Genomic DNA, 27,633 nt, shown 5'->3' on the forward strand with positions numbered 1-27,633 from the left:
GCTCCTGGATTTTTAATTTATTTACTCCCTATTTTTTTTTAAGCTCTGGAAATCTATCTGTAGCAGCAATCATCTAATGCTGACTGTGCTAAGTAAACTTAATCATATTAGTAGATGTTCTAACAGATCACTGTTGCAGTTACTGTCCCTTCCTTCCATTCCTCTTGTTTTGATGTTTTTTTGTATTGGCAGGGTGTGGATTTATATGTCCTTGTTTTATGTACTTGCACTTGTGTTTCATTTCCTAATATGTTATTCTTTTAGGGTTATTTCCCCTCCCTTTTTGATGCAAGAGATTTTTATTTTTGGAGCTCTAACTGTCTCGTCTCCGACTCGCCCGATATACAATAGCTCGAGACCTTTACTGGCTCGAGGCTACCTCTTATCCCAACATGCCTAGCGGCAGCTACCCAGATCTTGTTTGCCACTTGCAGCATCAAGATTTCTCAGTACTGCCTCAGACTAAGTACTTTGTTTTTCTAGTTACTTGCTAATTTTTTGGTAAATTTACTGGATATATTGACTCGTTAGTGTGTGTATCTTTCTTTGTTAGTCTAACAACCCCTTTCTCTGCTTTTTGTGGTGTTTTTGGCTATTGTTTTTTCTTTCAGGCCTGCTTTCCTCTTAAAGCCCATTTAAGTTAGAGGGTTCTTCTATTTCTTCACCCTTTCTCTGGGATTGCTGTTTAAGTTAGAGGCTCTCCCATCAGGGGAGTTGCCATTTAAATTAGAGGCTCTCCCCCTTTCCTTCCTTCCTTCTTTCAAAACAAAAAAGAAAGAATAAAAAAGATAATTTTAATTTTTTTTTCCTTTGTGGTCATCAGCCTGTTTACTTCTGCTTGTTGTAGGCTGTGAGTGATAGTTTTTCTCTGTGGAAACCTTTCCCCCGACTAGTGCTGGTTATGTCTAAAGAGTCTAAACGCTCTGGGTTTAAAAAATGCAACTCGTGTTGTTAGAAAATGTCCCTTATGGACAGGCACACGAGTTGCATTTATTGTTTAGGGCTGTTCACCTGCTGGACTCTTGCTCGATCTGTCATGCTTTCAGTTCCAGGGTCCTGCAGGAAAGAAAAAATAAGATTTTACGTGGCCTCCTGAAGAACTCTCAAGATGCCTCATCTCAGGGTTCTCAGCCATCCAAAGTGTCCGAGAAACCCTCCCAAGCCATCAGTTCTGAGCTTAGAACAGACAAAATTTACTGAGACGCCTTCGGCTCTGTCGGCCCCCAGCATTGGCTCCGATAAAGCTAAGTCTCCGGCGGCTCCATCTGTGTCCTCGGAGCTGGTCTGGATCCATAAGAGATCAAGGTCTACATCTTTGGACCTGGTACGCTCCGCTCCACAATCTCAACTGCTGCAACCTGGAGCGGGCAGTCACCGGTCCTCTTTACACTCCTTTCGGTCCTCCTGACTTTTGGATCATGACGTGGAGAGAGTGGTCAACAGGCACTTGCTAAATTACTCTCGAGTCCAGCCCATAAGGATTTGGCTCCTTTGGCCCTCCCAGCTTCTCCATCAATTCCTCCTCCGATTCTCTTGTGCTCGGAGCCGGAGTGTATGGAGGTTGTGGTGGTGGAACCATCAGCTCTGGTTTCTTCTCCCTATTAGTTCCAACTACTGCTCCGATCTCCTCGATGTCTCAGTCCATTTGGGCGCCGAAGCTCTCTCGCCGGCTCCAAGGGGGGAAGTGGCAATGGACCCTTGTCCGACCCTGCTCTCCCTCTCGGAGCTTCGGCGCAGGTGAGCTCAGCTCCTACAACTGCCTCGGAGCCTTTGCTCCCGGTTCAAAGGAGGTCTTCGGGCTCTTTGGAGCCAGAGCTCCTTGAACTTGGGACCGTGGCCCCTTAGAGGTGATGAGGAGCGTGCTGTCTCCTGAGACTGCTCCACCCTCTGCTCCATTGGCTCCTTCTCCCTCAGTGCCTGTGCTGGCCTTTGTCCCTCCTCTTGCCAAGCTTGGGGAACCTGTGCTCCAGGATGCCCCACCCCACTTCTTCCGAAACCTCCCCTGAACATTCTGAGGAGGTCCCTCAGAAGAAGAAATGTAAGAGGAAGAATCTAGACTCCCCTGAGTCTCACTTCGGATATGGACTTGGATGAGTCAGAAGGGTCCCCACGGTCCCCCACTAAGGATGTCTCTTTTTCAGACATTTTGGAAATCCTCAGACAGAGGAGTGGCTGGAAGTCCCTAGCCCCTTCTGAGGATGAGTCCGTATACCTGGATGCATTTGGTTCCCGACCCTCCTCCTCTTGGGTGTATCTGCCTTTTGACCCACTTTTGTCTGTAGTGAGTCAAAAGGCGTGGAAGGCTCCAGAGACCATGGAACCTGTTCCGGGGAGACCTAACAAATTTATTACAGCTCCTGAAGATGGTCTTTCCTTTCCATAGGAGTCCCTGTTGATGCCATGGTGGTGGCAGCAGCAGCCACCAAGAAGGAACTTGCGGAAACTTCATCTGTCCATCCACCGAACAAAGAGTCTTGTATGATGGACAGGTATGGGAAACATATTTTTTCATTCAGCGATTTTTACAATCAGATCACTGAATTACTTGTGACATTTCACACGACTTGCAGAGGAATCTCCTGAAGGAGCTATGAGTTACCCTGCAAGATCCTACAGCTGAGGGAGTTGTGAACAGGGCAGCTTCCCAGCTTGAGACCTTGACCTTGACCTCCATGGTAAACTCCTCAATGAGGCTCATTTCTTATGCAGTGGATGGAGCGAGTAGTTCAGCAGGTACCGGAGTAGATTTATGCAGACACTTCTGGGTGCACCTATGTCAATTTGCGGAACCCTTTATGTCTCTTCATTTACCAGCACCCCCTTTGATGACTCGTCCTTGTTTGGGCCTCAGGTAAAAGAGACCCTCACCAGGTGTGAACAGGATGGCAAGACTCTCTCTGCCATAGGGGTCCGTTTTACTACTCCATCTTAGACCGTATCCTAAGGGTCAGAAGAGTAGGAAAATGTGGTTCTGAAAGTCCTAGGTATCTTCGCTTGACACCTGGTGATTTTTCCCCCCCAGGGGCAGAGGGGGAAACAATTGAAGATGCCACCCTCACGGTAGAGGGGGTCTGCAACAGCAGGGTGACAGAGATCCTTTCTCTGCTAGGCCCTTCCAGCACTCCTGAAGGGAGGCCCGGCTGTCCACCTCTGGAGGCAGTCGGGGGCAGATTATCACTGTATCCAGCAGCCTGGCAATCTATCGTGAGAAAAACATAGATACTGTCGATAATATCCAGGGGCTACAAAATTCCCTTTTTTCAGTCCCCCTCAAAAGACAAACGTTCTATCTCAGATATTCCACCCAGTCTTTGGGATCATGCAATCCTAGAGGTTCAAAGATTGCTAGAAAAAAGAGCCATCCAGTAAGTCCCCGCAGACCAAATCGGATCTGGAACTTACTCAAGGTTCTTTGGACTGGAGACCAATCTTGGATCTCGACAAGCTAAACCAGTCAGTAAAAAAGACAAAGTTCCGGATGGTGACACTGCAGTCTATTCTTCCCTTCTTGGGTCAGGACAATTGAATGTGCTCCATAGATCTCCAGGATGCGTACTACCATATAAAAATTGGCAGGCAATCCCAAGAGATTCCTACTCTTCCAGCTGGGAACCAGTCATTATCAGTTCAGGGCCCTGCCCTTTGGTCTCACCACAGCCCTCTGGGTGTTCACCAAGTGTATGGCAGTGGTCACGGCTCACCTGAGGCATCTAGGATTCCAGGTGTTTCCATATCTAGATGACTGGCTCCTCACTACCACCGAGCATCAACTAATCAAGGCATGGGACTGCACAATCCAAACTTGTTCCCAGTTAGGCGTCACAATAAACTACGAAAAGTCTGCATTGTTGCCTTGTCAGTCTATTACCTTTATAGGGGCAGACTTGGATACAAGACGGATAATAGCAAAACTGCCTCTAGCCAGGGTGTCAACCATTTGTCAGCAAGTTTCCTTTCTCATAAACAAGACGAGAGTTCAGGCGAGACAAGTCTTGTAAGTACTGAGCTCAATGGCTGCAGCAATTACGCTAGTTCCTTTAGCATGCTTCCACATGCAGATTCTACAGTGGCTCCTTTTCGCTCAGTGGTCTTTCCAGGAATTGCCAATGTCACACATGATCTTGATCACGGAATCTTGCAAAAAGGACCTACTATGGTGGCTGGTCTCCCCCCAGCTGACTCTGACCCACATCCGGTAGCCACAGTGACCACAGACACTTCCCAGATAGGGTGGGGGGGCATTATCTGGGAAGGACTGTCCAAGGAATGTGGCAACCTCACGAGTACAATTTGCACATCAATGTTCTAGATATGAGAGCGGTGCTTCTGACGTTGCAAGCACTTCAAGACTCTCTACCTACAGGGACCATTGCAATCCAGACAGACAATATGTCAGTGGTACGGTACCTGTCAAATCTTCAAACGCTCAAAATTTCGAACATTACATGGTCGAGACCAAAAGTTCGAAATTTTGAGTGCTCGAAGATAGACTTTCAATGGCACCATATGGTGCAAATAGAAATAATTTCCCTTTTCTGCACTGAAGTGCGGTCTTGGAGTTGGTATATTTAAGTAGGGGGGGTGTGGGGAGTGCAGGGGGGCTTGCCCCCTTGCCTACACTGTTAGTGTTTTTTTTCTGTGTTTTTTTTTTTTCTTTTTTTTTTTTAAATGTTCGAACATTTGGTCTCGACAATGTAATGTTTGACATTTTGGATGTTCGAACATTTAACATTAGACCCCAGTGGTATGGTACATTAACAAGCAGGGTGGAACCAGATCTTACCCCTTGTGTCAGGAGGCACTTTGAGTATGGCAGTGGGCGATGTCTTCCCAATGTTTTCTGAGTGCAACGTACATTCCCGGAAAATCCAGCGTGATAGTGCACAGGCTCAGCAGGGGCTATCCTCATGCCTTAGGAGTGGTCCCTGAAGCAAGAAGTTGCAGACTTGATTTTCTGCAAATGGGGCCAGCCATGTTGCAGTCTTTTTGCCACTCCCTAAACAACAAATGCAGCAGCTACTTCACCCTAGTTCCCCCTCTGGGACAGTCACCCGGGGATGCACTTGTTCACGATTGGCTCTGGGACTACTATATGCTTTTCCACTCTTCCCTCTCATTCCAAAGGTTCTTCAGAAAGCAAAATCTTTGGGTTGCAAACTCATCCTCATTGCTCCTTACTGGCCTCGTCAGATATGGTTTCCGTTTCTTCGCCATCACTTTCAACAGGAGTCCTGGATACTGGACCCAGTTACAGACCTCCTGACACGTCAGTCAGGCGGGCTTCACCCATCCCTTCAAACTCTCAAGCTGACTGCTTGGTTACTCCACTTCCAGTCTTAGCCAGGCTCCCAAACATTTCCCCTGCTGTACAACACATACTAGTGTCCTCCCACAAGCCAACTACTAGAAGGATTTACACTAGCAAATGGAAGAGGTTCTCTTACTGGGCCAAAAGTAATAACATTGATCCTTTTACGGCTCCTGTTCACAAGATTCTTGACTTTCTGGCCAAAACCTTCGAAAAAGGGGCAGCTGCAGCTGCTATTATTGTCCAACTGGCTACCTTCTCCAATTTTCATGTTGGAGACTTGGGTTCAAACATTATGTCCCATAAGTTGTGCAGAGCATTCTTATGAGGTACAACACTTTTACGGCCCCTGGTAAGAACCCCTCCCCCCGAGACCTAAACTTGGTTTTACCTTCAATGGTTCTGCCCTCTTTTAAACCAGCAGCATCTTGCCCCTTGAAGTTTCTATCTTGGAAAACCCTCTTCTTGGTTGCTATAACCTCAGCTAGATGGGTTTCTGAATTACATGCAGGAGGTTTGTTCTGAGTATAACTTAAATCAGTCCATTGGGCTTCCTGTGTTCTTCCCAATTATGACAACAAGGCAGAGTATAGATTACACCAACTGGATGTTCATAGACAGTTATGTTTTTATTTACAAAGGACCAAAGACCTCAGAAAATCAGACCAATTGTTCATATCCTTTGCTGACAGTAAGCAAGGTTATCCAGTTTCTAAAGTGACATTATCAAAATGGCTGTCCAACACAATCACTTATTCGTATGGTTTGCGTAAAAAGATGCTTACAGGAAGACCCAGAGGACATTCAACCAGGGCCTTAGCCACCTATGTTGCCTTCCAAGCTAAATTGCATTTAGATTCAATCTGTGCAGCAGCAACATGGGCAAATCCTCATACCTTTATCTCTCATTACAAAGTGGATGTGGTTTCCCAGAATAGGGCATCCTTTGGTTCCACGGTCCTGAAGAGTTTGTTCCAGTGAGCCATCTGAGAACCACGTGCTGGGGACGCAGTCCCAACCAGCAAGAAGGAAGGCGAGATGGGACAACATAACATAAAGAAGTTATGTACCTACCATAACATTCCATGTTTTGTCTTTCATCTCGCCTTTCTTCTTGCGTTCCCTCCCTCCTTCCCCCTTCCTGGAGGTTCAAGAGGAGTTCTTTATTGGTTACAATGGCCAGGTTTCCTGCTGACGTACCAGGATGGTTAACCATACTTTGTTCTTTTTTTCTTTCCTTCCTACCTTGGTGTAAGAGCTTAGTAAAAAAAAAAATTGTTTTTCTTACTACATATGTCTAGTGTGGGCTATTACAAATGAGATTTGGGTAGCTACCGCTAGGCATGTTGGGATAAGGGGTAGCCTCGAGCCAGTAAAAGCTCTCGAGCTATTGTATATTGGTAAAGTCAGAGCAGAGGATTGGCTCCAAACCCAACCAGCAAGAAGGAAGGAAGGCGAGATGAAGGACAACAAACATGGAATGTTGTGGTCGGTATATAACTTTTTTTTATACAAACAAGGTTAAGAATACCCACACTACATCCCTCACACAGGTCGTCTTATGCTGAGGCACTTAGAAGAAGCCTTCCCAAATCTCAAATATCTACAAAGTTGCCTAAAGGCAACAGTGCTCCTCAGCAGTCCCTAAACCATGCACTACAAAAATCAACACCAAACATCTCACATAAACTTACACCCAATGGTCCCACAAGAGCAAAGTCCATAAGACAAGCATGTAGTCTTGTCATTGGGGGCACCACTGTGCAACATACAGATGCCCCACTTGCCAGGCTAGAGAAGGAGAAGATAACTGCCTGTCATGCACACCCAAGTTACTGCTCACCAAGTATCAGTGTGGTTCTATCATAGTCCATGTGGGTGTAAATGATCTGAGATGTACCTCCGTGAATTATATGAAAGGAGAGATAATGGATCTTTTGGAGTATGTATTTCAGATAGGTATGAGCCTTACATTGAGCAGCATTCTGCCTTCACCAAGTATGATGCCATAGTGTGAACATAAAATGATTGATTTTAACAGTTAGCTTAGTTTCTGGTGTCACTTCAGGGGGATCCGGTATCTGTCAGACCACATTGCTTTGCCAAGGACAGGCTGCACCTGTACCCCTAGACATTTTGGATATTGGCTAAAAGTGTATTCACCCCCTTACAGCCTTTTTTATGCAATGCCAAGAAGACAAAGCTACCAACATAGTGAAAGTCTCCAAGCAACCTTAAGGTGTTACTGCTCAATTCTAGGAGCCTTAACAAAAAACTCCACACCCTTCAAGCCCTCTTAACTCTGGCAAATGTGGACATCTGTGCCATGACCTAGACTTGATTTAAAGGCATAAAAATGTACTCTGGCAGTACAAGGCTACATACTCACATTTAGACTAGATGTTGTATAGATTGGGGACAAAGGTGGTGGTGTCTCGATGTACGTTGGCAAAAAATATACCTCCAAGTTGGTTAAACATGATGATACCATGAAGTTTATCCATGTGCAAGTCACCATAGATAAGAGCCCTCACCATATTGTGGCAGCTACAGGTCACTATCTATGTCCCTAGAGTCTCGCAACACTTAACTAACCCTAATAGAGGTGCTTACCATCTGACAAACACCCTGTTCATTGATGACTTTAACTACTCCTCTATAGACTGGGAAACCTACACTGCCTCATACTCACAGGCAGAACACTTTCTGGGCTTTATTACCACAAATGCCTTGGAAGAGATAGTGCACGCTGCAACCAGGGGGGTCAAGCATACTGGATCAGGTACCCATCAACATGGGAGAGCATTACACTGCCCACCATGTTACATCCTCACTAGTGAGGTCGGATCACAAAGCTGTCTCTTTGAAGTAAAAATCAACAGAAACCCAGCTAAACTGGTAGCAGGAACCATTCTAATGCAAACTACATCCTATTAAGTGACAAAAATTAATGTCTACCCCTAACTCCAAGACCACAGCTACCTGTACAGAATTATTCACAGAGTCCCTATAGAAACACATGAATGGCTGCATAGAGGCTGCTGTACCTACCAGAAGTAATCCCAAAGCAACACTAAAAACAAACCACACTGGTGGAATCCTCACTTGAAGAGTGTATATAATAAAAGATGAAAACTCATGGCCAAAATCAGAAAGAGGAACTCCCTAAAGGTAAGTGCTCTATTAATCAGACCTCTCAGTTTCTTGTTTAGTTGTGCAAGGCCAACAACGAGGTCATGATAGCCTCACAGGCTAAGGACAAACACAAGGCCTTCTTCAGCTATGTCTGAAACCTTAAAGGTAACAAGGCAGTGTGCTGAACTAGTAGTGAACTGTACCACCTTCACTGATCAGGGATGACATAGCAAATCTACTGGCTGATAAATTCAGTTCAGACTTCACCCCCGCTCCCACCCAGATCCACCAGGTGAAATCTCCTCCAGCATACTACCCCCAGCTATCAGCAGGGACCATGACCTTTTCAAGACCACTACAGGCAGTCTTCAGCAACAGCTTTGAAACAGGCTGCTGTCCATGTGAATGTAGGTCCACAACAGTCATTCCACTCCACAAGGGCAGACAATCAGCTAACCCAGGAAACTATAGACCCATCAGTCTAACAAGCTTATATGCAAAGCCATGAAACAAATTATCATGGAAATGATAAACAAGAACATTGGCAACCATCCTAACTTGGCTTTAAGGGAAGGTCATGATTAGGTAACCTGGTAGACGTCTTTGAGAGGGACACCAGGGCAGTGGACTAGGGTAAAACATTGCATACTGTGTATCCTTACTTAGCCAAGGCATTCAGTACAATACCCCATTGCAGGCATTGTTGACAAGCCCCTACATAACTCACTGGATTGCAGGCTGGCTCACAGACAGGACCCAAGAAGTCAGGATCAGTGAGACCACCACCACCACCAAGAGACCAGTCACCAGAGGAGTACCCCAGGGCTCTATGCTAGGCCTGCTTCGGTTTGGCATCTACTTCTCGGGAAAAAAGGCTAATGTTCAAGGCCTTTCACTCACCAGGTTTGCAGATGACTATACATTTGGAGCTATTATGGATTCCCTCAAGACACCACCATCTTGCAAGAGGGTTCAACACAAATTACTGATGCGAAAGCCATGGCCTAAAACATAGTATCAAAAAAATGATTTAGAATGACCTTTGGGAAACTGTCAACCCAAGTTCACCATTTGATGATAAAACACCTCTAAGAACTAGTAAGGGATCTGGGAACACACACAGCAATCTGTCCTTTGACCAACATGTAGCTAAGATAAGAAAATAATTCTGTGTTGTCCAACTTATAGGTAAAGGTATGGCATCCAGGTCCAAGAAAGCTATAGTGCCACTCTACTCTGCCCTTATCAAACCCATCATTGAATACAGTGCCCCTTGTGGCATGTATCTAGCCAAACACTTGCAACAGTTGGAGAACCCACAAACATTTCTTACCAGAAACATTCAGGGCATGAATACCCTGTCCTACAAAAAGGCCAAAGGCTCTGTCTGTATTCAGTCTCCTACAGGCAGCTGAGAGGGGATCTTTGCATGGCTTACAGGGTTTCCTCAGACCCAGCCCTGATAGCGCTGTTGTACATGTGCAAAATGAACAGCATTAGATGTCTTTCTATTCCTATGTTGCAGTATTCTTGGTGTGGGATTTCCTGCCTTCAGGCGACTCGTACATCAGCTCCTATACAAAAGCTTCAGCTTGGCTGTTGCAGCTGTGTGGAACATCACACGTAGGGCCATAAACCAGGAAACTTGTGTGTGACATCTGCACACACAATCCTCAGAACTTTTCAGCCGCAGACTACTTTGCATCGTACGATTGCTCTCCAGACGTTGGATCGACTATAAATAAGTAACCCGTTGGGTTTTTGCATTTCTAATATTTTACCGATCTTTCACATTGCTTAGGCTTGGTTGTTGTAGCTTTCAGCTGTCAGGGAAAAAGGGAAAGTGCCAATGCAGGCGCCAAATTTCCAGTAAGGACGTCCATGACAAATGCATTTTCTGCTTACAGACCATAACGCCTGCCCTATTTTGTAAATCTTTTGTTCCTAAGACCTTACGTAGCCACTTTGCAGCTTTAAATCTTTACTTAGAAAATCAGTGCCTCAAACAGCTGGCTCTCAGGATGGATCCCGCTTCGGAGACCACCGAAGAACCTCCACGTAAGAAGGCCAAGATGCCTAGGCCTTCATTGTCTGCCGCTTCACACCCAGGCACCCCGCCAACTGCCAGTGTAGGTGTTGAGCACTCAGCGGATCCTTCAGCTGCATCGACTCCATCAACCTCCCTCATGGAGGCTGCTGAACAACCGATGACCGGCATGTCCACGGAGCTTTCTCAGACACAGACGCCTGTTGATGTCAAGGGGGAACCAGATTTGGTGATTCCTTCAACCGGGATCCCGACCTCAGATACAGCCGCTTCCAAACCCAGCTCTAGACAGACTCCTAAGGCCACTCCTACCAAAAAGAAGCAGAAAACAAAATACATTACTCCTGCTTCTGAAGCCCCCCCCCCAGACTGGGAGGCCTTCACCTCTTCGTTTATGCAGGCTTTTTTGGCCCTTAAGCCTTCTGCCTCACCCCCAACTACATTGCCTCTGCTAAGCCCTAGGCCTCCCTCTGCTTCTTCCATCCCCATGGCTTCCCTCCTTGAGGAAGAAGAACATGAATCCTCCTACTCTTCCTTAGATGAATCCATCTCTTATGCATCCCAGATTGCTTCTCCCAAGGAATATTATTCTCCTAATGAGGATTCTGTGGAAGGGGATTCTCCACCTGAAGACATTACATTTGGTGAAACCATCACCAAAATGAAATATTATTTCAAATGGGATACTTCCCAAATGACAGAAACCCAAAAATATACTTTGAACTGCTGCAAGTGGAGTCCCCCTCCCCTACAGCTATACCCCCTGTTCTTCCAGCATACTTGGATGCCTTTACTGCAGCTTCTAGAACACCTGACTCACAGCCTCCTGCACCTAAGTGCCCAGACTGCTTCTACAAGATGCCAGAGGAACAAAAATTCCAAAGTCACCCTTAGCTGACCCAGCAGTGATTGCCAATGCCCCTGATAAACAGTCTAGGTTGTTACCTTCTGCCACCCTATTGCCCATGGATAAAGATAGCAAATCCATGGATAGGATAGGCAAGAAGGTGTACACTTCCTCCACTTTGGCCTTCAGAGCCATTAACTATCAAACCCACATGACCAAGTATGCCCTGGACTTAGGGAATGAAGCCAGCATAGAGCTGGCTTAGGATACGGACAGTCCAATTAAGATGGATATCTCCTCCAAATTGTCCGTAACCCTACAAGTGGCTAGACACTTCATAAGATGCAGCTACGATGCTGCATAAGCTTCTACATGCTCTGCAGCATCAGCATCTCTCCTTAGGAGATATTCCTGGCTTAGACTACAGAATCTGCCAGAGGACTTCAAGTCCAAAATCTTGGACGCCCCCCCCCCGGATTACAGCTTCCTCTTCGGAAAGCAATCTGCAGACCTATTTAAGAATCTGCAAGAAAAAAGCAAAGAATTACAGGATATAAAACATCTCCTGGTATCCCCTATACCCAAATTTTATAGGAACTACCTAGCTAAGACTACCTTAGTTAGGGGTAACCCACATCCTGCTGCCTCCTCCTCCAGACCCAGAAGAGGAACTAGAAGACATTCCTCATCCAGGCCTACTTGCCCACCTCCTCAGCTTAGACAACCCTTTCAGGACTGGGGAGGTCCTAATAATGCATGACTGCCTTACCCATCTGCCCCTCTCAGCTCGCCTTACCCACTGTCTCCCCTTCTGGCAAAAAATCACTACAGACCAATGGGCATTAACCATTATTCAAAAAGGGTACTTTCTATCCTGGAAACAAATTCCCCCCTGGAAGGACATTCCATTTCCCCCAAAAACCCAATGCCATCTTCTTCCACAAATTCTGTCAGACCTGCAACAACAAGGCACAATAGAGCCAGTTCCACAGGACAAGAAGAAAAGGGATTCTACTCCCGCATGTTCCTGGTCCCTCGAAAGGATGGTCCCTGGAGACCCATTTTGGATCTCTCCTTCCTAAACCTTTACCTGCAGGTACCCACCTTCAAAATGCTATCACTTCCCACTCTCTTACTCCTCATACCCTCAAATGCTTTCATGGTCACCTTGGACCTAAAAGATGCTTACCTGCACATTCCCATCAGGGCCTCTCACAAACGTTTCCTACATTTCTCTGGCCCATCCTCTCACTTCCAATGTATGGCCTTGCCCTTTGGTTTATCCACGGCCCCAAGAGTGTTTACAAAGTGCCTAGCTCCAGCCATTGCCTTCTGCAGGATCCAAGGAATCCAGATTTACCCATATCTGGACGACATCCTTATCCTAGCACAGTCCAAAGATTCCCTCTTAAGGTATCTGCACTTCACTATGTCCCTTCTACAAAGTCTAGGGTTCACCCCAAACCTTAAGAAGTCCTCCATGAACCCAGACAAAGACAAGATATTCCTAGGTTGCAGAATCAATACAGAACAAATGAAAGCCTTTCTCCCACAGGACAAGGTTCTATCTCTAACTTCCCACTTCCAGGAAGTCTTGTTCTCCCAGACAGTCACTGCAAGGCAATTCCTTAGACTCCTGGGATTGATGGCAGCAACCATTCCCATGCTACCATTGGCCAGAATGCATATGCGAAAACTGCAGTGGTACCTAAAAAATATCTGGTCACAACACCAGAATCACTTGGAACAAGTTATCCCACTTCTTCCTTGTTTAAAGAAGGAAATCATTTGCTGGATCCAACAAGTACAACTAAACCCAGGGCTTCCACTGCAGCCCCCTCAACCCACACAAATATTGCATAGAGATGCCTCAGACTTAGGCTGGGGAGCCACCTTGCACTCTTACAGAGTCCAAACCCAGTGGCAACCTCCCATGATAATAAAAACACATCAATGTAAAGGAGATGACAACAGTTCTTTTAGCTCTACAGACCCTCCTACCAGGTCCTCTTCTGATAGTAACTGACAATACCACTGTAATGTGGTACATCAACAAACAGGGAGATACCAAGGCATACCAATTGTGCAGGCTAGCTCTACTAATTTGGGACCTAGCATACCAGCACAACCTATCCCTGCAAGCCAGTTGCATCCCTTCGCAGGACAGCAAGCAAGCAGATCTCCTGAGCAGGACATCCTCTCCACAACACAAATGGATGCTGGACAGGACGGTCTTTCTAGACATAGTCCACCGGTGGGGCATTCCACAAATAGACCTGTTTGCCTCCACCCAGAACAGGCAGCTGCAGACCTTCTGCACAAAGACTTACCCCTCAAGCCCGGAGAGTAAACGCCTTCAGTTTCACCTGGGAGGGGAAGTTCCTGTACGCCATCCCCCCTTCCCTCTGATTCAGAAAATCAGGAAGGACAAACCAAAAATCTTGCTAGTGACTCCCTACTGGCCAAGGCATCAATGGTTCCCCCTTCTATACAATTTAGCCAAGGGCAATCACTGCAAGTTACCCCACAAGGTGGATCTTCTGACGCAAGACAAAGGAACTCTCCTACACCCACACTTGCAAATGCTATCCCTGACTCTGTTGGTGATAAATTACTAACCCCATTTAGACACCACTATTCAGAGGAAGTGCTATCAGTCGTGAGGGAGGTCAGGAAACCCAATACTAGAAAATCATACCTTGCCAAATGGGAAAGATTTACTCAGTGGTGTCTGGGACATTTAAGGGGCCCTTACAAGGCTGACATCCCCTAGTCCTCTCATATATGTGTCAACTTGTAAAGGGTGGACTTTCCTATTCATCAGTGAAAGTGCACCTCTCCGCATTATCAGCCTGCTTACCTCTAGATCCCTCCTTGTTAGCCAGGCTACATGTGAAACTCTTCCTTAAAGGGGTCTTACACATCAGACCACCTAAGAAGCCTATTACTCCTCCATGGGACCTGAACTTCATCCTGGAAAAACTCACCCAGCTCCCCTTTGAACCAGCTAATACAGCATCTGTACAGTTTTGTACTTGGAAAACAGTACTGTTAGAGGCTATTACCTCTGCCAGAAGGGTTTCCGAGCTACAGGCCTTAATGGCATGCTCATCTTACACCATTTTTCATAGGGACAGGGTAGCACTGAGAACTAACCCTTCCTTCATGCTCAAGGTAGTCAATGACTTCTCTCTAAATCAATCCATTCATATACCCAGTTTTTTTCCCTCTCCCACTAACCAAGGAGAGAGGGTACTCCACTCCCTAGATGTCCACAGGCAACTGAGATTTTACCTGGACAAGACTAAAGACATTAGGAAATCCAAAAACTCTTTGTATCTTTCCATCCCAGGGCATTGGGCAGGGCAGTCAACAAACAAACCATTGTATCCTGGATTAGAAAGGCAATCGGTTTCTGCTACTCGCACCATGGAAAAAAACTCTCCAGTTGGGGTTAAGGCACACTCCACAAGAGCAGTGGCCACTTCCAAGGCCTTCCAAAAAGGCATGGACACAGCTTCCATTATGGAAGCAGCTACATGGTCCACTATCCACACTTTCACCAAATATTTCAAATTGGACCAAATCTCCAAAGCACACGCAGGATTTGCCAGGGCAATCCTACAAGGCTTTGTGGAATCGTCTTCTGCATCCGCCACCCTTTCATCAAACTAAGCTGTGGTAATCTCCCACACCAAGAATACTGCAACATAGGAATAGAAGGGCATAGAATAGTTGTGTAAAATCTTACCATAACCATAGATGTCCTTCTCCTCCATGGTGCAGTATTCCTTTCCACCCACCATTCCCCCTCACAGACTCTACCAGTCTAACTGATCCCTGATGCCTCTCTCCATTACAGAAGAGACCCAGGACCTTATACATGTCACCTTTGGCAGCCTATCCTGTTGATCTGTCTACTTTGCCTGCTTAGCTTCAGGTTCTGAGGATTGTGCGTGCAGATGTAATACATGGGGTCCCTGGTTTAAGGCCCCTATGTGTGATGTCCCATGCAGCTGCAACAGCCAAGCTGAAGCTTTTGTATAGGAGCCAACGTACGAGTCGCCTGAAGGCAGGAAATCCTACACCAAGAATACTGCAACATGGAAGAGAAGGACATCTATGGTTATGGTAAGATTTTACACAACTATTCAATCGGGGGATCTGAACTTCATTTGTGACATAAACAGAACATGTTGGAGAGACAGATATGTATTCCAAAGGATCCCTGCACTGTGGAATAGGCTTCCCATCCATGTGGAACAGAGTTCATCCTGACCATATTCAAATGAAATCTTGACAATTAGATCCAAAATTATAAAATGACTCCTGGTCTGGCAACCCATGTACCTTGCAAACAGAGGCAGTCAATAAGAAAAATATTATCCGGACTAACAGACCATTACAAAATCCTTAGTTACCTCCCTGTTAACATGCACCCCCCCCCTCTTGTATGGATGCTCATAATACTTGGGACCCAAATGGTTTGGGGTGTGCAGCTAGGCTTGTAAGAGCTCTAGTAGTCATTGGCCTAGTAACAACCTATGGATCTATCACTTAAAACGTAGGCATGTAAACAAACCATACAAACTTTTTTCTTTTACCTTCATTGTACATTACGTATATGTTTTCTTTCTTTCTTTCTTTCTATATAACAACTGTCATTCTGTCCAACATTACATAGCATGCTCAGAGCCTGCCTTCCTTTAAACCTCAGTCATCTTCCTGATCATTATTCTGCATATATTGTTCCCACAGATTTAATTTATTTCTATGCAGCTTGCTCTTCCCTTGTATTAAGACCCCACCCCAGGTTTTTTGTCTCTGTTACAATATTCAATACTTCAAATAGTGTCCATTTAAACTTTGATTTCCATTTCTAGCAATTATTTTTTAACATTGCTTTACAGTGTTTAGGAAATTCTATTAGAACATTTACTGTTATGGTAAGTTTACTTAACCCACGTTTACTTTCTGTGCAAGTGTTCTAAGCTGAATACTGGCTAGTCCTTCATAAGTAAATTTGCAGTATAAAAAAAAAAAAAAATTTTAAGATGTCCACTATTTTCTAATACTTCTGTTATGCTGAGCTGATGATGCACTTTGGCTAAAAGAATTCAGTCTAGATTTCAAATTATGTTCTCTTTTGCCAGTAATATTGTTTCACGATTTTTCTTAACTAGGTTTAAACAACCCAAAATAACTTTCCAGTTATTAGCAGTTGCACTTTTTACACTGTTGCTGAGTACACTGTACATTAAGTGGGAAAGCAATAATGTAGTCAACAAAAATATGACTGTACCTCCTAGATTACAGTCTGGTAGGTATAATGCTTGTGGTATTTGTCCTACCAACATGTATCTCAACCTCTGTTGTATTTAATTGTAAGCATTTCAGTTTGAGTATATGATGGTGGCATGGCAGAAGATTCATGACCGCTGTCTCCCACCAGGCAACCATTTACTTCTGAAACAGTTCTCACTAAGAGAAGGGAGAGAGAGCAGACTCTCATTCTGTTGTCTGAGTTCAGTATTGGTAAGAAGGAAGATTTTGCCTACTCAGGACAAATTTACCTCCGCTTTTGTTATGACAGATGATGCTGAATCCTTTCTCTTCATGCCCCCTTTTCTACAACATGTCCTCTGGAAAAATTCACAGCCTAGTTCTAGTATAAATGATGAGCGGAGTAAATTTCTGGCAATAATAACAGGTTAAGCATTTAGGTGCCCACATAGTAGAACCAGGGAGCATGCCTGGAAGGCAGGAAATTTTGCAGGTTCTTCTTAGTACTACTTTTTGGTAGTGTCGCCAGCTTGTGAAATCTATTATGCTAGGAGGAGGTAGATATGAAAATGAATTTCTTTGAGATGCCTGTGAATATTTAAGTTATCTAAAATTGCTGTTTAATGTGGATAGAGTAAGTAACAAATCTCAGTAAGAGTAATCTTCATCTTGTAAGACTTCAGCAATGCTATCTTTTAAATTGTAGTGGGGCAGGAACTTTGTAGACTTGGAGGAGTAAAATACTGGTGTTAGCCTACTAACAGTGTCTTTTATGTATAATAATCAATGAAAAGAAATAATAAAGGTGGATATGTATTCTCTCAGTTTTTGTCTTATTGTGATCCAATCTGATTCTGGTTCTTCAGGCAATGTACCTCTTTCTTCATACTGTGAAAGGGACTCCATTTGAAACCCCTGACCAGGGCAAAGCTCGCCTCCTCACACACTGGGAGCAGATGGACTATGGGGTACAGTTCACGTCCTCCCGCAAATTCCTAACTATCAGCCCAATTGTTCTGTAAGTATTGTTGCTGCACAGAATCAAGCAGGAGGTGGGTGTTTGTACCTTACTTGTACAGTTTGTTTAAAATCAGATGAACAGCATAGCAAGTTTGGTTTTTGGAGACTTGGTTATGTTTTGAGGTGCTTATGATTGCTCATGTATTTCACATTCCTCTTGTAGGCGGACAGCCTTAATGCATTCTTTGTATTGGTAGTTTGAACGTAGCTATTTGCAGACATTATGCCACTGACACATGCTGTACTTCTGTATCTTGGAATCTCCAAGCTGTGACGTGCCCTGCCACTGGAAGCAAGCATTGGAGACATTGAAGCAAGTCTTTTGACTGGGAATTAACAAGTTAACCAAGAATAATGACAAGCAGGGTAGCTGGAGACATGATGTGGGAGAGGCTTCTGCTTTAAAAGAGCCTTTACAGATAGGCAGCTAAGCCAAGTGGGTTACAGAAATACAAGTAGACTGAAGGAAAAAATATTGAAACTAGTAATAGACATTGGAACACAAGAAAAGTGTCAGCGTGTAGAAACCCTCATAAGCATTAGTTGTATTGTTAGGCACAAGTGTGAAACACTATTCACCCTACACACACACACACACACACACACCATGCAGGTTTTGGTGCTCCTAACGTGATTACAAATCCATTATATCATGCATAGCCTAACCTTGATTTACAGGTTGCCTTCTTGAAGTTATGGATTTGCATGTGTTTGGCATGGTAATCACTTATGAATATTCATTAACTCTTAACTAGTAAAGGTTAATAAAGTAAGACTCCTGCCTGGTTGAAATGTTGACTTTATCAGGCTCAACTATTCTTTGTGTGAGTTATTTTGCAGCGAGTTCAGTACCTAACTATACCTTACAGATAAATCAAACTTTTGTCTTTCATCAATGAGTGAGTGATTTCACATACTAAGCACTAAAGGTTATATAGAGCTCCTGACGTACTTACCACCTGTTCCTGATTTTTGCTTCATAATTTTCCCCTGACCCTCCTATAATTTTTGATTTTTCTGATAAATCACTGCAGATAATAGTAATGTCAGCAATTAAAGTTTCACAGTTATTTTTGTTCAGAAAATGCATGCAGTGTATTTAATTTTACAGAAGCTGGGGTTAGAAACTGCTTTTTTAATGAACATTCCTTGCGTATGTGTAGGTATTATATAGGTAATGCATATTCATTAAAATATGCAAGCCATAGCAATATTGCTATACAATACATTGCAGGCATACCTTTCAACTGTCCAGAATTTGAAGAATGCCCACATTTGTGAATTTCTAGTAAGTAACTCAAAATACGGTGAAACAATTTAATGACAGATAATACACATCAAACAGTAAACGCTTCCGTCCGCACTGGACGACTTCAGACTGAATAATGTGACTAAAAGTTAAAACACTTTTTAAATCAAAATACAAAGACACAAATGCCCTTGTCATTAATGATGCAACCCTTTCCTTTTAAGGAAGACTATAAAGTCTTCCCTATCATTTAAACCAGGTGGATGGCAGGCATTTAACTTACCTGCCATTCATATTCCTTCCACCCAAGTTCTTCCTCAGCATTAAATTTGCAATCAAAATTCAGGACTTCATGTAAAACACAAAACTTAAAATCAGTCTTACATGAATTTTCTTTATAATGTTTACCCAGAGCATTTTTGTCATCTTTAATACTTAACACAATACTTATGCTCATATGTCCTCCTGTTTAGCTCTCTTGTAGTGGGTCCAACATAAAAAGATTCACATGACAAACACACAGTTAAATATACTATAAACTGCACTTATTTCTATCTTTTAGATTAATATTATAACCACTAGTCTTAATTTCTTTTACATCAGTCCATAAAAATTGCATACATTACAATTAAAACAGTTGTACATTCCAGGGTTTACACTCTTTTTTTTTTTTTTTTGGGGGGGGGGGGTTAATTTGCTTTGAAACAAAATTTTAAAACTCCTTCCCTTTTTCTGCACAAAAAATAGATCCTTCTCCCACTACTTTTATTACATCAGAATTGCACCTAAAATGTTTCCAGTTATTTTTAACAATATTTTTGATAGACTGTGAGTCTAAACTGTTTTCATCTTGCAAAGAAGTGATAAAATCTACTTGTTTTTTATGGGTGGTCTCCTTTATCATTTGATACCTTTCATTATAACTATTCATAACTATTTTTTTAGGATATCCTTTGCTGATAAATTTCTTGCATAAAGCAACACCTTCTCTTTCAAAATCACAATCGTTGTCTGTTAACTCATGCACCCTCTGTAACTGACCCTTTAACAATATTGGTTTTAGTTTTTTGGGGGTGCATATTGTCATAATGTAAATAAGCATTATTTTGCACTTTTTTCTTATGAATGGTAGTTATTAACCTATCTCCTCCTTTGTAAATATTCAGATCTAAAAATAACTAACAGCACTGCAGTCATAGACAGACATGAATTTCAAAAAAGAGTATACATTGTTTAAATATGTCAGAAAATTATCTAAGGATTGGACATCACCTCTCCACATCAAAAGGGCATTGTAAATAAAATGCTTGAAAAATATATTTTTCATAAAAACACATTCAATGACATTGCATCTTTCCCATCCGTGCATATAAATGTTGGCTAACTGGGTGCCATCGCTGCATCCATTGCTACACCATTAACTTGACGGTATAATTTATCATTAAATTCAAAAAAATTACAACTCAAAATAAGATCCAACATCTCCATTAACAAGCTAACAGTACTAGATGAAATTTTATTTGATTCCATTAGTTCAAATCTAACCATTTCCATACCTTCATTGTTGAATATTACAGTATACAGTGTCTTAACGTCAAGGGTAGCTAAAATATCACATTCCTGTACCCTGACATTTTTAATTTTTTTCTTGAAATCAAAGGAATCTTTAATGTACGATATACATCCCTCTACCATCTGTTGCAGGTGTTTATCTACAAAGATAGCCAAGGCCTCTGTTTTATTCCCACTACTGGCTACTATTGGTCTCATCGGTGGGTCATCCAGGTTTTTATGTATTTTGGTTAGAACAAATATGCAACTCATCCTAGGTGCCCCAGTTGACAAAAAAAAAAAAAAAAAACGCCTTATTTGTTCTGTAATACGTCCTGTTAGGAACCACTCCTCAATTTGACTGTCTATAAACAAATAGACTTTTTTGATTTCACTAAATGTAGTGATTCTATAAAATGCCCCATCTGGTAACATTTCTTCCATTTTGCACACATACTGGTTTCTATTTAGCATTACCAATGCATTCCGCTTGTCTGCTTTGGTTACAAAAATTTCATCATTACACAATAACTCATTTCAACATTTAAATTATGATATTTATATTCAGGCTTTTTGTCTAACACTTATTATAATCTGTTGTTCACATGTCATAAGAAACAATTCCAATTCCTTTTTTAAGGGCGGTTTATAAATACTATTTTTGTAAAAAACCTTAGGGGCTTCTGTGCTCTTAGGAAACATGAATCTAAAATTCAACTTCCTAACGTAATCTCTTAGTGCATTGATGGTATCACATGTATTTGCCAATCTAGAGGGCACAAGATTCCACCCTTTCTCTAAGACATTGCTTAGCTCATCGCTGATAAACTTGAGAGATTAACAACAAAAGCAACATCAGCAGTACCTGATAGATTTAACGCTGCAGATTTTTCTTCTTCCAGTTCTTTTTTGTAATGCTTGTTTTTGTGGGGCATAAATGCTACTTCTGCCCAAGTCCTGCTCTGGTTTCTGTTGCGTTGGTAAACTCTCACTGGTTGACTGCCCTGCACGTTCTGAACACCCTTTTCAAGATTCTCGGAGTGAGTCCTACCATGTGAAGTTGTTCAGTCTCGCCATTCATTCTTACACATGGGTTCGGGGCTGATCCATCAGCTCCGAGTCGGCCACTTTACTAGCTGAAGATCTCAGAGTAGCTTGAGGCCAGGTCCCTATCCCATGATACTGTCTGTCCTACCTCAGATCTAGTTTGCCGCTACAACAGATCGGAGGTTGTCGGAGAGCTCGGGCCAGTTTGGTTTTATATTTACCTCTTATTTGCAGTATTCTGCTTATAGTTGCTTAGTAATCAAAATTTTTACAGTTGTACTGCTTTTGGGCTATTTAGCCTTTGATTTTCTTTATTTTAAACCTTTGACGAGTGTTGTCCTTTTCAGAGCAGTTGCTCTTAGGCCTTTGGCCATTCTTTAGTTAATCCTTATCCCGCTTATTCATATTAATAGTGTTATTAGATAGTCTGCTTAGTTTTGGATATATATATATTCTATATAATCTAACAGTTGTTCAGGGATCTGACAACTTAGAACTGTTATAGTAATTAGCATTTGCAGCGTGGGTGGTTATTCAGTAACAGTGTTTTCTTCTATAGTGTTTACTTTATATTCTGTATTGGATTAGGTTGATAGTTGTTCAGGGATCTGACAACTTAGAACTCTTCTAATTGTTAGAGTTTGCAGTGTGGTTGGTTATTCAGTAAACCTTGTTTTCCTCTATAGTGTTTACTGTGGTGTTGTTTATATCATGTCTGACCATAAGGAGAAACAAAAATCTGGTTTCAAAAAGTGTCCAAAATGCGGGCAGAAGATGCCCATATGAATTGTGTTTATTATTTGGGGCCTGTTCACCTTCAGGAGGATTGCTGTGTCTGCCATTCCTTCAGTAGTAGGGTTTTACTTGAGAGACAAAGGAAGCTGGTGGATAGAGGCTTATTGAAGCCAGATTTTCAGGAGTCCTTGGACAAGGCTGACCAGACCTTCAAGTCTTTGAAGGGGTCAAAGTCTTCTAAGGCGTCTTCGGAGCCCAAGCCTTACCATGAAGGTGCGATCACTGGCTCCACAGTCTTCAGAGCCATGCACCAAGCAAGTTTTTCGGAGCCGGTCTCCGAAACCTTGAGGTCGCCTATCCTTCAATCGGTGGCATCTTTGGTTCCTTTGACTACTTTTTGAGGACCCTTTCTGATGTGGACTGGGTGGTGCAGAGGCTGCTCGAGAACCCAGCACTGGCTAAATTATCGACCTCGAGCCAACAGGTCTCTGGGCCTAAGGCCATTCCACCAACTGTGACTACTCCTCCAAGCCGAGCAGAGCCTTTGGAGAAGAGGGAGGAGGATCTGATGGTTGTGGAGCCGAGGCCTGTTCCAGTGCCTTCAGCTCCATCAACCCTGACTTCTTCGGTTCCATTGGAAAAGTCTGGGAGTCGAGACTCTCTTGTCGGTTCCAGGGGGGAAGAGTCAAACCGATGCGTCTGTTCCAACCCTTCCTCTCGGGGCTTAGGCGCAGATGAGCTCGGCTCCATCCTCTGGTTCAGAGCCCACTGTTTCAGCTCCGGGGAAGTTGCCGTCTTCTTCGGAACCGGCGGCTTCCTCGGGGTAGAGCAGTGGTGCCTTCGATGCTATGAGGAGGCTTATGTCATCCAAGACACACACATCAGGTCCCTCCTCCTCCCCTAAAGTGCTGCTTTCTATCTCTACATCGCAGGTCCCTGTGAAGCGTCGAGACCCGAAGCCTCGGGTGACCCTTGCTCTACTGAGATCTCACCCAAGTGTCATCAGACACCGTTAGAGGAATCAGAAGGGTCCCCACAGTCCCCCTCAGAGGATATCTCCTTTGCTGACATCCTGGAAGTCCTAAAGCAGAGGAGTGACTGGCAGTCCATTAGCCCTACAGAGGATGAGTCGGTGCTTCTGAAGGCCTTTGGGTCTCAACCTTCCACCTCCTGGGTGACCCCGCCCTTTGAACTAATGGAATTGGTTGCTCAAAGGGCGTGGGAGTCTCCTGATACTATGGAACCAGTCCCTCAGAGGCCCAGCAAGTTTATCACCTCCCCCAAGACAAGATGTTTATCACTAAGGGAGTCCTGGTTGATGCCATGGTGGTGTTGGCAGTGGCCACCAAGAAAAAGATGTCAGAAACCTCTTCTACTGTCCATCCTCCTAATAGGGATTCCGGGACGATGGACAGATATGGGAAATGCATCTTTAGATCTGATATTGTTAATTCTTGTTCATTCCTTACGCATGGGTATTGGTTCTGAGCTCGGAACCGAACTGGCCATTTTCCAAGCTCGCTTCAAACTCTCGAGCTAAACTCTTGCCCACAATCCCCCTCTCCCTGTTACCTCCGATTTCATTTGCCGCGTTGCCATTCGGTCATGTCAAGCTACTTCTCTTGAGCCAAGTATAGTCAATTGTTTAATAGCTTTACAGATTACTTTTCTGTCAGAAAAGTTCATATGTTATTGTTTCTTACCCTATCTCATCTAGCGTTCATAATTTCTTCAAGTTTTTTTCTGCCTTTTCTTACTACTTTTACCGTGAGGTATTCTCTCTTTACCATCATTGGTAATCTTTTCCCATTTTCTCTCATACCTTATTTTTATTTTATTTATTTTACATTTGTTGACCGGGCTAGTCTAACTGGATACATGTCCATTTTCAGTAGAGACCCGGGGAGCAGATAGATTTGGGTACTCTCTTGTACCATTGTTGGTACTTTTCTATTAATTAATTTGCTGTCATGGCAGATAAACAAGGTAGTCCGGGGTTTAATTGGTGTTCTGATTGTGGACACAAACTGCCTACTTCTGATGCACACTCTTTGTGTGTTTGTTTGGGAGCTTCCCATTTGTCTGTTGACCCACCCTGTACTATTTGTGAGAACTTTTCTAATAGAACCTTGTTGGAAAGGAAAAACAAGCTGATACTGAAGGGACTTCTAAAATCTCCCTTTTCAGAGGGTATTTTTGGGTCTGAGGTCTCAACCCCTCCTAGAGCCCATAAGAAAATGGATGTTCCTACTAAGGCTAAATCTTTGCCTTCTTCCCCGGCTGGGGACTCCTGCCAACCAAAACCTAAAAAGGCTAAAGTTTTGGCTCCGGAGCTCTCTGTCAGCCCCAGTGGTTTCGGTGCATAGACCTTCGGCACCAAGGCTTTTGGCTCGATTAGTGATTTCAGCTCTGTCTTCTCCTGCAGCCTTCTCTATATCGGCACCGAGGGGCTCATCGGTTCAGACCATCACCACTGTATCGGCACCGACCGGTCAGTCGGCGCAGACCTTGACTGAGTCGGCTCCGAGATCTTCCTCGGAACTGATGCCTTTATTGTTGACTCCAGTTTTATCAGTTCCAGCTTCAGCACTGACGACCACTTCGGCACTGATCCCTGTATCGGTGCAGACAATGACCTCGGCACCGATGACTTCTTCGGTGCAGACAACAGTAGTCCAGTCTCTCTCAGCACCATTGTCCTCAGTGCTGTCAGATGAGATGGGCACAGAGTCTTCCTTTTCTGTGGACAGGCCTGTTTCTCCCTCAGTCTCCGTGAAGTCCACTAGAAGCCTTTCCGAACGTGATGTGTTGCATCTTGTGGACCAGGTACTCTTGGCCAGAGGTATCCCACCCCTTAGGAACTATCCTTCCTTGGGAGGTGATTACCCATCTCTAAAGACCCCTTCTTATTCACTTCCTTTATTGCCTTTGGAGTCCATGGATGTAGCACAGTCTTCCCCTTCTACGGTTCCCTTTATGGCTCTCACTAAGGAACCACAGTTGCCTTCATGGCAGGAAAGTTTTGCTATGACCCAGGATGTCAACTGACACACGCATAGCTTGCTGCTCCACAGCCATCCAGGTACTCCGAGTCAGCAGGCTGAGCCACTTAGTGGAGGGGTGATCCCTATCCTAGACATACACTCCTCTTCGGGTGGACCAGCCTCCTAACTGATGGAGAAGGCTTTCGCTGCTGCTGGCGATACCGGACTGCCTATACCTCCGCCTTCCTCTGGTACACTGGTTTCACAAGTCGGATCTAGCGGACACCGGGTGCAAGGGCCGAGGACATATTCCCTTAGGAATCCCCTTTTCCGTGGTCTTTTCCAGCTTCTCCCGCTGAGGAGGTCCACCAGAAAAGTTTGTGCAAGAGTAAGCACTTGGACTTCACAGAGGAGTCCCTCACTGAAGACGCAGATTTCGATGAGGGGGGAAGGATCCCCCTTGGTCACCCTCTGAGGTATCCAATGGTGATATCCTCAAAATCCTGAAACAGAGAGTTGACTGGCAGTCCTCTAATCTGACCTCTGAGGAATCTGTGTTCCTGCAGGCCTTTCGCGCCTGGCCCCCTACCTCCTGGGTAACTTCACCTGCCGATGAACATGTCCGGCTCATCGTGCAGCGTGCTTGGAAGGCTTCTGCTACCATCTAAGCTATTGCCCAAAGGCCAGATAAGATCTTGTCCCCTCCTGCTTCGGATACCCATTGGTCTAAAGGTCTTCCTGTGGATGCTTTGGTGGTGGCGGCCGCAACAAAAAAGGATCTGGCAGAAGAAGAAAGCCAGACTGTCCATCCACCTAACAGAGAGTCCCGAGCCCTGGACAGGATAGGGAAGCGCACCTTTGCTTCAGCAACCTTTGCTATCAGGTCCCTGTATTATATGGCACATTTTACCAGGCTTCAAAGGGATCTGGTTTCTGAGCTCTCTGAAGCCTTGGCTGGTGCCGTGTCTGATGAGGTCTGTGATAAAGTGGCCTCTCAGCTGGCCACCATTGAATCTATATCTAACTCCTCTATGCAACTGATATCTCACGCATCAAGAGCAGCAGCTAGAGCAGCAGGTTCAGCTGCTGTGTTGAGATGACACGCCTGGATGCGCTTGTGCAACTTCGCGGAACCCTTTAAGTCTTCTTTTCTTAATGCCCCCATTGAGGCCTTCTCATTGTTTGGGCCTAAAGTTAAAAGCACACTGGCCAGATGTGAACAGGATGGTAAGACCCTTTCTGCAGTTGGTGTCCATTACTCTTCCCCTCAATGTGCTTTCTCCCGAAACCAAAATAGTGGGAAGATATGGTTCAAGAAATCTCAGGGTCCTTTCCATGACACACAAGCTGAGTTCTCCCCCAGAGGCAGAGGGGGAAACTCACAGGGAAGACTCTCCTTTTGGGGCCGAGTGGGACCGCATAACCAGGGTTCCAGGGATTCTTTCCCTGGTCAATCCTACCAGTGCTCCTGAAGAGCGACCCAACTCCTTTCCTCTGGAGGTGGTTGGGGGACATTTCTCCTTGTACTCTTCTGCCTGGCTAACCATCACCACAGATTATTGGGTACAAAGGAACATAGCCAGAGTTTATCATATCCCCTTCGATCTTTGTCCCGTCCCTTCAGAAAATCTTCCCGACGTTCCACCCAGTCAAAGGGAAGAAGCAGCACTAGAGATAGAGAAGCTGCTAAGAAAAAGAGTCATCCATACCAGATAGGATCCGGATTCTACTAGAGACTATTTTTGGTGCCAAAGAAAACCGGTGACTGGAGACCAATTTTGGATCTCAGTGTATTGAACAAGTTTGTGAGAGTACAAAAATTCTGGATGGTCACAATACAGTCTATCCTCCCGCTTTTGGAAAAAGATGATTGGATGTGCTCTGTAGATCTTCGGGATGCGTACTACCACATAAAGGTGGACAGGCCATCAAGAGGATTTCTGCACTTCCGTGCGGGAGCCAGTCACTACTAGTTGAGTACTGCCCTTCGGACTCTCTACAGCCCCCAGAGTGTTCACAAAGTGCATGGCAGTTGTCACAGCTCACTTGCAACTTCAAGGATTCCAGGTGTTTCCATACCTAGACGACTGGCTCAGTTCCGCCCCCACCAGACAGCCAGACATCTACTGGAAAAAGCCCTGGCATACTCTCTCCTCGCTGCTCAAAGGCTAGGCATAACCATAAACTGGCAGAAATCCAATCTCAGTCGACAGAATTCATAAGGGTTATCTTGGACACAAAAAACTGCAGAGCTGCCATTCCAGAGCACAGAATTCTAAGGATAAAGCAACAACTAATTCCAATCCTTTCAAAGGAAAAATCCACGGCTCACTCTGTTCTACAGCTGTTGGGTTCCATGGCAGCCTCCATCACCATTGTTCCCCTGGCCAGGTTTCACATGAGGCTTCTACAATGGCTACTGCTCAC

General features: G+C 44.3%; 1 protein-coding gene across 1 annotated transcript in view; it reads left to right on the forward strand.

The window, feature by feature from the left end:
* Positions 1–27,633, forward strand: part of LOC122811670 (ORM1-like protein 2) — a 102,683-nt gene that overhangs the window by 42,628 nt on the left and 32,422 nt on the right. Inside the window, exon 2 of the mRNA XM_044083665.1 lies at positions 17,487–17,638. Within this exon, the coding sequence (XP_043939600.1) occupies positions 17,487–17,638 (152 nt within the window). The remainder of the gene's footprint in view (positions 1–17,486; positions 17,639–27,633) is intronic.

This window comes from Protopterus annectens, chromosome 9.part0, assembly GCF_019279795.1.
Source record: "Protopterus annectens isolate FY-2018-M chromosome 9.part0, PAN1.0, whole genome shotgun sequence".
Lineage (NCBI taxonomy): Eukaryota > Metazoa > Chordata > Ceratodontiformes > Protopteridae > Protopterus > Protopterus annectens.